This window comes from Artemia sp. Qi Xiang Cuo, chromosome 1, assembly GCF_049724085.1.
Source record: "Artemia sp. Qi Xiang Cuo chromosome 1, ASM4972408v1, whole genome shotgun sequence".
NCBI lineage: Eukaryota > Metazoa > Arthropoda > Branchiopoda > Anostraca > Artemiidae > Artemia > Artemia sp. Qi Xiang Cuo.
This window is the reverse complement of record NC_142794.1, coordinates 65,234,642-65,248,517: the sequence shown is the minus strand read 5'-3', so window position 1 is coordinate 65,248,517 and position 13,876 is coordinate 65,234,642. Positions and strand designations below refer to the sequence as shown.

General features: G+C 37.0%; 1 protein-coding gene across 1 annotated transcript in view; it reads right to left on the bottom strand.

Annotated features, from left to right (window-relative positions):
• LOC148956602 (uncharacterized) overlaps positions 1-11,984 on the bottom strand; it is a 124,370-nt gene extending 112,386 nt beyond the window's left edge. The window contains exon 1 of the mRNA XM_089091373.1: positions 11,881-11,984. Within this exon, the coding sequence (XP_088947499.1) occupies positions 11,881-11,899 (19 nt within the window). The 5' untranslated portion in view covers positions 11,900-11,984. The remainder of the gene's footprint in view (positions 1-11,880) is intronic.
• Positions 11,985-13,876: the final 1,892 nt, after the last annotated feature.

Sequence of the window (13,876 nt, the reverse complement as noted above, 5' to 3'; positions counted from 1 at the left end):
AGTAACTTGCTTGTCTTAGTCGATTACGTCATTCTATGCCCATAAATGGATTCCCGTCAGGACCTCCTGATAGGGTTCTACCAATTATGTAATCAATTTCTCAGAAATCCAATTGTTGTAGTCGATTACGTCATTCTATGCACATAAATGAATTCCCGTCATGACCTTCTGATAGGATTCTACAGATTATGTAATCAATTTCTCATAAATCCATTTGTCCTAGTCGATTACGTCATTCTATGCCCATAAATGGATTCCCGTCATGACCTACTGATATGGTTCTACCGATTTTGTAATCAATTTCTCAGAAATCCATTTGTCCTAGTTGATTACGTTATTCTATGCACATAAATGGATTCCCGTCACGAGCTCATTATAGAGTTCTACCGATTATGTAATCAATTTCTCAGAAATCCAATTGTCTTAGTCGATTACGTCATTCTATGCCCATAAATGAATTCCCGTCATGACCTTCTGATAGGGTTCTACCGATTATGCAATCTATTGCTCAGAAATCCATTTGTCCTTGTTGATTACGTCATTCTTTGCCCATAAATGGATTCCCGTCATGACCTTCTGATAGGGTTCTACCCATTATTTAATCAATTTCTCAGAAATTCATTTGTCCTAGTCGATTACGTCATTCTATGCCCATAAATAGAATCCCGTCACGAGCTCCTGATAGGGTTCTACCGATTATGTAATCAATTTCTCGTGAATTCTCTCCCTTCGATTACGCAATCAACATATCTCTTCCCCACCTTCCCCTTAGAAACCTCAAATTAATTCCCCTGTCGTGAATCAATAATTCCCCTTAGAAACAACAAATTAATTCCCATTTCGTGACATATCAATCAATCTTGACATCACCTGTCAGACATTATTAAACTTCGCCTGGAAACAATTTGATTAATGATTGACAGTACCTGTCAGACATTATTAAACTTTGCCCGGAAACAATTTGATTAAAGACTGACAGCACAGGTGTTCCAAATTCCCAATCGCTTTAATTAACCACGTGTTCTCCCTAATGACTCTATGCACATGGCCAAAACAACAACAACAACAACATCGACCTTGGAAATTTAGGTCATTGACCCCATTAACCAAGTGTTCTCCCTAATGACTCTATGCCCAAATTTGGTGTTAAAAAAAGCTGTAGGTGGCAGCAGGGGTGAGTGTCACGAGTCGGACCCCCCTTTCTACTTTTATGATGAAAGTAAAGAGTGAATTTGAAACTTAAAGCAGCATAAATTATCACCCCTCCATCCATGCCGTGTACTTAAATGTAAAAATAACTAGTACTGTACTGAAAGCACAAAACAGACCAATCAAAAGGTGAATTATACGTTAGAAACTAAGTTTACTTTATGCACAGAGTAATCCAATAGAAAAACAATGTATTTGTGGAGGGGATGTAAACTTCCAGTCAAGGGTTTTCGTCCGTGACGATTTCAATAGTATACTGTTTATTTTGATCTGACACCATTTAAAAGGGCTTAGATGCTCTTTTTCAAAAATCCGCTGAATTTTCTTTCGTGATAGAAAGTTATCTTTGAATTTAACCTGAGTTACGATTACAATTACTGAATCGGTATACAAAAGAGGACTTTTTCGGAAAAGACAACTGCACTGCAATGGCTTCACAGAAACAATTCAAAAACATGAATCGAGGCTTTATTTACTTCCAAAGGCCTTGGAACACCTTCCAGTATGTAAGCACCTCACAATTTTCAAAAAAAAATCCCAGTATGCAAGAAAACATTTCAAAACACACTTGGCTTACAAACTGATAGACTTATTACTGAATCGTGTGAGAAAATAAAAAGAGGTATTGTTGATCAGAATGTCCGTGAAAACCGTGGAAAAAAAGCGCCTCAGCACAAGATCTTGGTAGAAATCAAAGAAAAGATTACTTCACATATCAACAGCTTCAAGCCATGTATCACACATTACCGAAGAAAAATGCACCAAATGTAAAGTACTTACCTTCTTCGTTGAATATCCAGTTTATGTTTGATGATTTCTTACAAAAGTACCCTAATGTTCATATCTTTGTTGAAACATACAGACGGCTTCTGAAAACCATGAATATCTCTCTGAAAATGCCAACGTCTGATGCTTGCCCGATGTGTGAGCGATATTCGGAAAAGGCAGTGACATTGAGGTAGATGACAGAGAGTTGCCTGATCAGGAACTTGACAGTTCTAGGAAAGACAAGTGGCTGCTACAAATAGATATGGCTAGAAGAGCTACCCACAATTATAAGGAAGACGAAAGCGAAAACGATAGTCCTGATAAAAGATTATACGCAATGGACCTCCGGAAGGTGCTTTTGCTTGCAGATTTGCCCGAAAATAAAGACTCCATTTTTAAAGTGGTTTGGTAGTTTTCAACAAGACATTTACAAAGGTTTATCCAAAGACTCGTTCTATGTGCTGTTGCATTAGACACTAAGAGGCAGGGGAGCTGAGAGCCGTGTTGACTCTCTCTATTCAGTAATCGCTGCAACAAGTGAAAGAGACGTCAAGTGTTCATCTTCTGGATGGATAATTGTCTGGACCCAGGCCAGAATAAGACCTGGGTCATATACACATCCCTTGTACAATCCCTTGTACAAATAGCCAACCAAGATTTCGGGGTTAAGTACATCATTCTCAGGTTTCTTACAAAGGGGCACACTCATAATGCAGCTGACAGAATTCACGGCAAGATTGAGGTAAATATTAAGAAAATGGGAAAGATACTATGATTTTGTTGATTTTTTTACTTGTGTCAGTGGGTCAAGGAAGGAAATGACTACTATCATAGTGTACAGTTCCTTCCGAAATTGGACCTGAAAAAAAGGAGGTAGCACAAAACTAAGAAGGTCAAGTTGCCTGACTTGACAGACATTGTTGAAGATGAAATCCGTAAAGGATCCCTAAATCTGTTTTATCACACCAGCTTTAAAAATGATGAAGTTGATATTTCTGACTTTCTTCAAGTCATTAAACCATAAGAATATACCTGACCCCGATTCAACACCAAGATGTATTCCCCAAGAAAAAAGGACGCCATTGTGCAGAAATTATGCCCAATGATGCCGAGCAATAGGCCTCAATTTCCAGAAAACCTTCCGATCACTTCTCACAGAACAGACTCAAGTCTGTTCCAGACTTGAACAGATGGCCCATATGAAGAAAAATAGAAGTCTGGATGTGCATTTGTTCAAATATCATTAAATTCCCGGAAATTCGATATGTTGGAAGGCGCTAGGAGTATTACTAACGTTTTTTTTTTTTTTTTTTTTTTTAACGCAAATAGGTTTAGATACTAGGTTCTGTAAGTGGAATTTATTGTTGACCTCGCTAGGAAAACACCGACAGAACCTAGTATCTGCTTTTTCTTACGTTTTAAAAAATACGATGGATTTATTATTGATATATTTGGAATCAGTGAATTATTTTCTATTTTTGTGATACTTCAAAACATTAAAATGGTCTTGCAAAAGAAACAGCTTTAAAAAACAACGTTTTTGCGTTTTTCTCAGAACTTACTCAGATACTAGGTTTTGTTGGAGGATAGCTGAGTGTAATAAATACTAAGTGCACAATAGCAATCTTGCCTAGATCTGGAAATTTTAGAGGTCAATCTTACGAGACTGGGCCACTTGATCCAGTTATTTGTGTTATTAAAAAAAAAAAGTTTGTTTTTTAACTGAAAGTAAGGAGCGACATTAAAACTTAAAACGAACAGAAATTATTCCATATATGAAAGGGGCTGTCCCCTCCTCAACGTCTCGCTCTGTACGCTAAAGTTTTTTATTGTTTTAAAAAATAGATTTGTGAGAAAGAGTCAAACTTTAGCGTAAAAAGCGATGCGTTGAGGAAGGGACAGCCCCTTTATAATATACGGAATAATTTCTCTTCGTTTTAAGTTTTAATGTCGCTCCTTACTTTCAGTTAAAAAAAACTTGTTTTTTTATTTAATTTCTGAACGTTTTTTAATTAACACAGGTTTTGATTTTGGCTCACCGTACATGAATAACTAAATATGAAATTTGCATAACGATAAAATAAAAGTTCAAAATAAAATCCTTAATTAATCCTTATTAATAATCCTTATTATTAAAATCCTTTTTAATAGAGAGTGTATAGAAAATTCACAAGAAATACCAGATATTTTGGTCACATATACAGTGACCGAAATATCTGGTATTTTTGTGAATTTTCTATACATTGTCTATTAAAAAGGATTTTATCCCTATTTTGAACTTTTATTTTATCGTCATGGACAGGCAGTGTGGTCTCCGAAATTATCTACGAAATTTGCATATTAATTTCACATTTTTTTTTTCGCTATGTGGCTTTCTCGAAATTTTAATTGGATGATTTTGATAAAAAATGGGCAGATGAGGGGTCTAGTTGCCCTCCATTCTTTTTGGTTACTTAAAAAGGGCACTACAAATTCTAATTTTATTTACGAACGTTTCTATTAGTAATACATATACGTAACTTACGTAACGAACTTCAATATTCATATATTTTTATTACGTATATTAGGGGTTCGCTCCCCAGTCAATACCTCGTTCTTTACTCTAAAGTTCGAATTTCAAAAGCTTGAAAGTTCGAATGACCTCTTAATCACAAAGGCCGTTTAATTAGAATAAGTAGCTCTTATGAAAGTACTAAAAACTACTTTAGTTTAAAGAGCGAGGCATTGACTAGAAGGCGAATCCCCTCATATACGTAATGATTTCTGTTCGCCTAAAGTTTTGATGTTGCTTCTTACTTCCAGTTGAAAAAACTTGTTTTTTTTATTTAAGTTCTGATCGTTTTTTAAACAACAATGCGAAATCCGGCGCTTCCTTTATAGTAATATCCCTTCCCCCATAAAAGCTACCTCCGTGAAAAGAACCTCCCTTGGAACCCCCCACCCCCCCACTACTAGAAAAAATCCCCACTGAAAACGTTTGTATACTTCCCAGTAACCAGTACTATATGTAAACATTGGGCAAAGTTAATAGCTTGCAGTCCTTCCTCCGAGGACGGTGGGGGATTAAGTTATCCTATAAGACATAATTCTTTTTATTTTTCAACCATGCTGAAAAATGGCTATCTCAGAATTTTGATCGGGGGACTTTGGGGAAAAAGGGGCGGAGCGGGGGCCAGGTTGCTCTCCATTTTTTTGTTCACTTAACAGGCCACTAGAACTTTTAATTTCTGTTATAATGAGCCCTCTCACGATATTTTAGGACCACTGGGTTGATACGGTCACCCTTGGGGAAAACAAACAGACAAAAAAAAAAAAATTAACACGCACCCGTGATCTTTCTTCTGGCAAAAAATACAAAATTCCACATTCCCACTTTTGATGGGTGAGACTAAACTTACTGAAATTTATATATTTGAAATCGGCATAAAAATTCAGTTCTTTTGATGTATCTATTGTTTTCAAAATTTTGTTTTTTAGAGTTTCGGTTGCTATTGAGCTGGGTCACTCCTTACTTACAGTTCGTTACCACGAACTGTTTGATATCTTGTCCAATATAAATATCCCGACAAGCGTGTTTGTTGGGGAGGTTGCGTATGGCTGTTCAGTGGGGAATTTTTATCAGTCCCTGATCTGCCTTGTCAGGTTACCCTTGTCAGGAGTTTACTCAATATCGCACAATACGAACAAGCAGAAACCTTGCATCAGAGTTTCCCAAAAGTGCATCTTGGGAACAATACGTGTACCTTAGTAAATCAAAACACGTTATAGTTACCTGATTTTTCAAATTGTTTGCAATATTTTGAGAATACTAAAGAGGTCCAGTACTCACCAATATTCAGAAAGAGTATTGGTGGATTAAGCGGATCCTAATTTTGACCTGGGGAGGAGGGCAGAGGCAAATCGAGGGACACTGTGTGTATCCAGTTCATCGAAATCACATGTCTGCAATATATTTGGATTTTTTTCTTAAAACTGGAAAGTTAAATTTGATTTAAAGGGTTAGCTTTGGGGAATTGTAGCCCTTCTTGCATTTAGGGTAATTCTGGGTATACTACGAAAAGCGAACTGAAATAATTAATTTTTGTCCCATTTCTTTGAAATTAAAGAATTAAATAATAAAAAAAACTAGTTTTCTCTTATTAAAGTAAAGAGTAACATTAAAATTTATAAAACAGAAAGTATTCCTTACACGAGGGAGGCTGTCACCCCCCCCCGACCCTGGCTTTTAACACTGAAGCTTTGTAGTACTTTACGAAATAGTTCTCATTCACCCCCCCCCCAATAGTCTTTTTGTTCGAACAGACGTTTTCAAAGAAATGGGACAAAAAGTAAGACTTTAGCGTAAAGGGGAGGGGGAGCTGATGATAGAGTAGCCCCCTCATATCCAGAATTAAATCTTTTTGTTTTTATCCTGTCCTTTTTTATTCAATTCATCTAAAGGTCTAAAGAGTGCGTTAACACTTAACGACACCCAATAAATAATATTCCACTGAATATTAGGTCAAAGCGTCAAGTGATAAAAATTGGTTGAAGAAAGAAAGAGAAGAGGGAGAAAGTAATAACATAGCAAAATATTAAAAACCAATGAAGCTAGTAAAAAAACAATAAATTTAAAAATCCTAAAGAAAACTCAAAAAGAGAGGAAAACGGTGATATTAGTGCAAATAATAAAAAGAATAAAGTATCTGTTCGTTTTATTAATTTACTCAATGATATAGGGGACAATTTATTTTTCACATCCAGAGGTAAAGCAGTAAATGGGGGACAAGATGGATACGGAGAAATTTGATAACATTTTGGGAAGAAACTTTGATAAAATTTCTTCTTAGTTCTTTCTCAATTCCAAAGAAAGTCTTTGAGTCCAGTTTTCATGTAGCTTTTTATGGACAAATCGGAAAACTTGATCCTCCAATTAAACCGTAGGAGAAATGCTTTCTCTAGGTAGCATTAGCAAACTGGATCAAATTAACGATAAGGGCGTTTTAGCTACCTTGGACTGTAGTTGAGTTAAATCTATTAAAAACTCCCAGAGATATATCAAAAGCCTAACCTATGTCTGAGAAGGTCTTTTGAAGTATCTACCTCTATCGTTTCTCCCCCCAAAGGGTACTGGTATCAAGGAGAAACTTATTTACTTCATGATTCTACGTCACAGTAACATCCACATCGCCACAATTACCGAAACATGGCAGCTCGACGAAACAAGTGGAAGGATGGCTGGTTACAAGGTTTTCTTGAACACTAGAACAAACAGGATTGGCGGAGGTGTTGCCCTGTATGTACGCGTATGATATCCCCTGCAAATATTTAGATAACGTCAATGACCCTAACCATGAAGCGATCTGGGCATTATGCAAGGCAAAACATTTACCACGAGATGTCTCTTGCATCATTATCGCAAGTATCTACTATCCTGAAAGCACCAAGAACAGACGGCTGCTGGTATCCTACATTTAGTCTACGTTAGACACATTACGTCAGCGGTACAGCCGCCCGGGCTTCATAATAGCTGGCGACTTCAACCAAACAAAGAAACAATGGCTTGCTAATACGCTGGGTATGTCACAAGTGGTCACGATACCCACCCATGTGACCGGGAGTACCCTTGACCTTATTATTACAAACCTTGCTCCATATTACAAAGACGTGTCTTCGAACGGGCCATTGGGCAAATCGGACCATCACACTCTGCTGATGAAGGCAAAAAATGAAATCAGGAAGCTTAAGAAAATAAAAGTACTCCGGAGACCTTTCACGAAGTCTGCTATTAATACGTACGGAATGTGGGTCGGTACTCACTGCTTCAGCGAAGTATACAACGAAAGCGATGTCAACAGGAAAGCAGAAATGTTTCAGTCCCTACTCTATGACAAATACTTAGAAGTTTTCCCGGAAAAGCAATTTGTCGTGAGCGAATCTGACAAGTCCTGGATCACTCCAAAAATAAAACAGCTGATTCGCGAAAAAAACACTGTAAGGCAGTCAAGTGGTGACGCAACGTAGTTACGATTATTAAGAAATAAAATCCTTAGCCTTTGTCGCGAGGCAAGAAAGTCCTTCGGAAAATCCCTTTCGGACCCTGAAATAAAAAAGGATACACGTAAATGGCACCGTCTAGTAAGGCAGATTGCTGGAAAAACAGTATCATCCAGTATCCGTATTCTGAACGATGATGGGTCCCTCGTGAGTGCAAATGACGTCAACAATTACTTTACTGACATTTGTACATCCTTTCCTGCCCCAACTAACACTGAAATAGAGAACCTACTGTCAACATGCCCTGACGAAGGTGAAATCGAAATAGTTGAGTATCAAGTTTTCAAAGAGCTGAACAAGTTAAGTCCATCCAGTAGCTCTTTTCCTGAAGAGCTGCTTATAAGGTTAATACGATAGTTCTCTTCTTTCCTGGCCAAGCCACTTGGACACATCATCAGAGAATGTTTCGCCCAGTCAACTTTCCCGTCGTACTGGAAACGCGCATTTGTGCGTGTTATACCGAAGACTAAAACACCCAAATTTTGCAACGAGTTACGACCGATATCAATCACATCTACCTTTGCAAAAGTCACCGAGTCATTCATCCTGCGTGGTTTGCTCAAGCAAACGCGGGAAAACATAGACCGTTACCAGTATGGCGGCCTCAAAGGTTGCATTACCTCGATATACCTCGTGCGCCTAGTTGACATTATCTTTAAGTGGCTTGACAAGGGCAGTACCTTCATCGACCTAGCTCTCACCGATTTCAGGAAGGCATTTGACCTTATTTGTCATCTTACGGCAGCAAAAAATATGCGAGCAATGGGCGCACAGAAGCGGTCTCTTGCATTAGTGATGAGCTTCCTCCAGGACAGAATGCAGTGTTTATTTCCATTGTTTGAAGATAACTGGATCTCATACTGGTCTAAACTTACCTGTGGAGCCCCTCAGGGTACAAGACTTGCTGGTTTCATATTTATCTCCCTCATCAACTTCCTCCTTAAGTATTTCGAAGAGCGACTCAAATTCGTCGACGATTTATCATTTGTCCTCAAATACCTCGTGAGACAAGGTGTAATCGAACGTCAGTTCAGCGAGACCCTTCTGGCATCCTTCTCTGAGGACTGTGAACGTTACAGGTTGACACTGAATGCAGACAAATCAATGATCCTCAGGTTTTTCTCCTTAAAACGTGATCTGGAATTCCCGCAAGTCCCTTTCCCTGTTGTTCCATCTGCAAAAATCCTCGGAGTCACATTATCGATGGACTGCACATTCACCGAACCCGTGGAGAAGGTTATTAAGGCTGGCAATGCATCACTTCAGACCCTAGTCCTGATGCGCAGGTTTGGCTGCGACACTCAAAGCCTAAAAAATGCCTATATTACGTATGTGACACCTCTACTCGAATACGCCGTCGCTGTTTGGGGACCTTTTTTCCAGAGCACCCACTACCTTTGCGATGACCTTGAATCTTTGCAGAAACGAGCTGTTAACATAATCGTTGGTAACAGAAGTGACGACTGCAACAAACTCTTGCAAGAACTGAACCTTGAATCTCTCAGCGACAGACGATTATCACTGATCATGTCCCTCGGCAAGTCACTGCTATCTTCGCCCCATCACAGACTGATCCTCCCACCCGATGCTCCTGTTAACCAAAGAACCAGATCCCAGTCGAAGCTACAACCCCCGGTCTGCAGGACCAACCGCTACAAAAACACGTTTGTCCCCTTTTTCGTAGAAGCATACAACAAGACTTAGTGTTATTTGTATTCAAGTGTTAGTGTTCTTATAGTGTTATTATAGTGTTATTTGTATTATTTTTTTTTCCATATTGTTCTAAAGACGACATAAATTAGCCATAGCTACGCTGTTCGATCTTAATAAACCTATGTCTATGTCTATGTCTATGATTTAAGACAGGTATAGACTTGTCTTTTATACAATGTGCTGAGCCTTTGAAACAGGGTAGGAGTAGATATAGGGGCTGGATAGAATCTTCCTGGAGCTTCAATTACGCTCTTGATTCATTTTTGAAAGTTTCATTATTCTAACCGAACTATTTTTCAAGATTATTATTATAAGATTACTTCACTCGGCTGATTTTTTACCGTTTTGTTCGTAAAATACGTTTTGTTTGAATAAAAGATTTAAGAGGACAAAGATGAATCGCTTGCGCACTGCCTTAGAAAAAATTCAATACGGCAATAAAACGTCATAACTTTCAAAAATGTTCCCGGCAATTTTCATAATTTGAAATTTGCCTCTTTGCTACTGAGTTGAAAATATTATATTTTTTTACACCAAGGGTTTATTTTTATACTGCAATTAAGCCCTATATGCGTTAAGCTAGTAATTTCAGTGAATCTCCCTGATTATTTTTGGAAGCAACATTAAACTTGATTTCATTTCAATCCTAAAATTTGTGTGCTAATAGAACGTTTTAGATTGCATTCATTTATGCAGTTCCCTTTTTTAACATACCCTTTGGGTGTGTTTCCCTTTTTATATTTACATTCCCTTTCTAAGTAATAATTTTGGATTGTTTGGAAACGTTTTCTAGTAGTTTTGAAGGACGAACCTAAAAAGATTCATCAGGTTGTTTCTGTTACTTATAGTTTTTACAGTTACGACATTATTTTAGGTACTAGAGAAAACTTTATTACAATTTTATGCTTACTGTAGACATAAACTTTAATATAATAACATAAACTTTAATATCAAAGCAAAGCATTTAATGTTTAACTTAGACTTCCCAGTCTTACCAGTAGGCCTACGATTCCAGTATATAAAAGATTCAAAAAGCTGAGAGTGAACTCACCAAAAACATTATAAATCATTGAGAACTGCTAAGAATCTATCCCCAGAAGCCATTCAATTAAAAATAGTAACAAACAAAGTTATTTCCACGTTACTCACTTTTAAAGTTAAAATACCCTTCTCCCACGGAAAATACTCACCTGGAGTATACCCCCCGAGAAAAATACCCCCCCCCTCCCGTGGAAAATAAGGCTTTCCAAATTTGAGAATTTTATTTGAGTTTTTTTCCGTAGGGGGAAGGAACTTTGGTACTTGTTTATTATACGCCACTCACTCAAGTTTACGCTGTGTAAAACTCGAGAACAAACCGGTTTGTTCTCGTCAGTTTTTTCAGTTTAGCGAGATACAAGACGAAGACAAGTGTCAGAATATATGTGAAATATATAATTTGGGCTATATATTTGCACATCAAGGGGAGGGGGGTTAAAGTATTTGGACATTTTGAAGTCAGAAAACAATTCTTACTTCATATTATTCAGAATAATTGTACCTAACACATTTTGCATGCAGACCCGCTATACCTTACCCCTCCCCCTTATGTGCAAATATATAGCCCAAATTTGTTTCTGAATTAACGAAGAAACTAACGAAGAAACCGGTTTGTTCTCGAGTTTTACACATCGTAAACTTGAGTGAATGGCGTGTAAAACACAACTACCGGAATTTTTCATGGGTAGAAAGCCGTATTTCCGGTATCATTTAAAAACGATCAGAAATTAAATAAAAAAATAAGTTTTTTCAATTGAAAGTAAGGAGCAACATCAAAGTTTAAAACGAACAGAAATTATTATGTATATGAAAGGAGTTACCCCTTCCACAAGACCTTGCTCTTTACGGTAAAGTTTTGACTTTTTATCCTAATTCTTTAAGAGCGATTCCTGAAACACAATGGCCGTTTAATTAGAATAATAAGCATTGTTTTAAAATTCCAAAAAATTAATTTTTTTTAACGTGAAGAGCGATGTCTTGAGGAGGAGGCAACCCCTAAATAGTAAATAGTAATAGCGTTTGAAGCAAAACAACTCTTGGAACAATGACAGATTTCTCAGTTTTTGCAGTACATATCCAGAATTTAAAAGAAAAGAAAGCAGCGAGGAAACTCACCGAAAACATTATAAACCATTGAAAACTGCTGAGGATCTATCCCCAGAAGTCACTCACTTAAAAATAGTAAATAGCAAAGTTACTTCCACGTTGCTCACTTTTGAAGTTCATTTTCTCACCACGAATCCTAAAGTACTGAAGTATTACAGCTCTAAAGTTCATTCTGTTTATTTCTCTTAAAGCCATTACCCTTGCGCATCTTCGTGGGGAGATCCCAAAGTTTAAAGGACTTTTTCTAGGCTTTAATGTATCTGTGAGATTGAATGTCTCTCATGGTACTTTTGTCTTTCAGCATTAGTGTGTGTTGGTGAAAGAAAATAGGGAACAGAATTACCCCATAACTCTGAACCTAACATTTGTATAACAGGAATAAGAAAAAGATTGCAACAAATACAGTTTAGCATTACTAATCCTCCATCCCCTATAATGCGATTGAACGATCTCTTACTACAGAAATTATTATATAAAATGTATTTTTTCCTATTTTTGGCTATTCTCCACTTCTTTTAAAACAGCTCTGATCCCCAACCTCTCTTTAAGGGTCTGATCGGTGTCGACTATAGCCTATGACTGCCTGTAATTAGAACTTTTGCTTAAAAGTTTGGTTATAGAACCAAACTTTTAAGTTTCGTTATGTCCACTCAAGCAGTATATGTGCATGTGTGTATTTATTTATGCATTGTTTCTCGAAAACGACCTCATATTTTTTATTTTTGGGAAAATTGGCATCCTGGTAATTTCTGGCCTTAAAAACGATCTATATAGATCACGAGTTTGACAAAATCTGTTAAGTGCCTTAATTTTGGAAAAAAAGATTCACATGAATGACATCATATCTTTATACATAAGTATTGCAATGACGATATGCGCTAACATAAAAAGCTCCATTCACATTACAACCATGATGTCATATGCATTGCATATGTGTCATATGACGTCATTCTTAACAAAAAAGACCAGCAGAGCTAGCAAAAACGTCAGTCTTTTACCGTTTCGAAAGCAACCAGTTACATAAGTATAAAAAATGTGTCCAAAGGAAGACCCAAAATACGAAAATTTGTAATGGTTACAAATAATGATTCGTTGGAACTACCTGAACTATCCATCGTGATAAATCCAAGAGAGCAAAAACGTCTTGAATATCCTTTAAATTATGGAATCCCTCGTAATCTAATGATTCTCTTGGAGAAAATATTTCGTGACACAAACAACTATGCTGAAAGTTACCAAAAAATACGAGAAGTGAAAGATGATGCAAATCGACTTGCTGCTTCACTGGGACAACAGCCTCCAAACATTTTAACTGGTTTTAATATTTTGCATTTCGGTGGAACACTTTTTCAACCCGATTCAAATTCCATTTCAATTTCCTTGTTCTTGGCACTTTTCCTTATCGAACAGATTGAAATCCCATTGCACTTTCACTGTTCTTGCTACTCTGATCAAACTGATTCAAACACCATTTAATTTTCATTGTTCTTGAAACTTTTGCCGATCAAACTGATTCAAAATCCCTTTCATTTTCCCTGTTCTTGGTATCTATACCGATCAACTATATTCAAATCCCATTTCATTTTCACTGTTCTTGCTACTTTTAATGATAAAACTGATTCAAATCTCATTTAAGTTTCACTGTTCTTGGTACTTTTACCGATCAAAGCGACTCGAATCTCTTTTTATTTTACTACTCTGTTTGGTGCCTAGGTAATTGGATGGATGAGAAAGGTCAACACCTAGTGCAAGTGCTCATTTATCTCAATTAATTAAAAACACTTTTTCCACAAAATTAGTTTTTCAAAGAAAAGTAAAGAACTCCTTTAAACAAAAAAGGAGAAAAAAATAAATCAAATAATCTACCAAGCGTGAAACTACCACAAATCGGCATCGATAAATAAATTAAACCCAAAACGAAAAGAAATTACAATAAATAACCGAGTCAAACTCAAAACGAGCAGAAACTAACTTGAGTAGGGCTCAAAACCCGATGCCTTCCCAA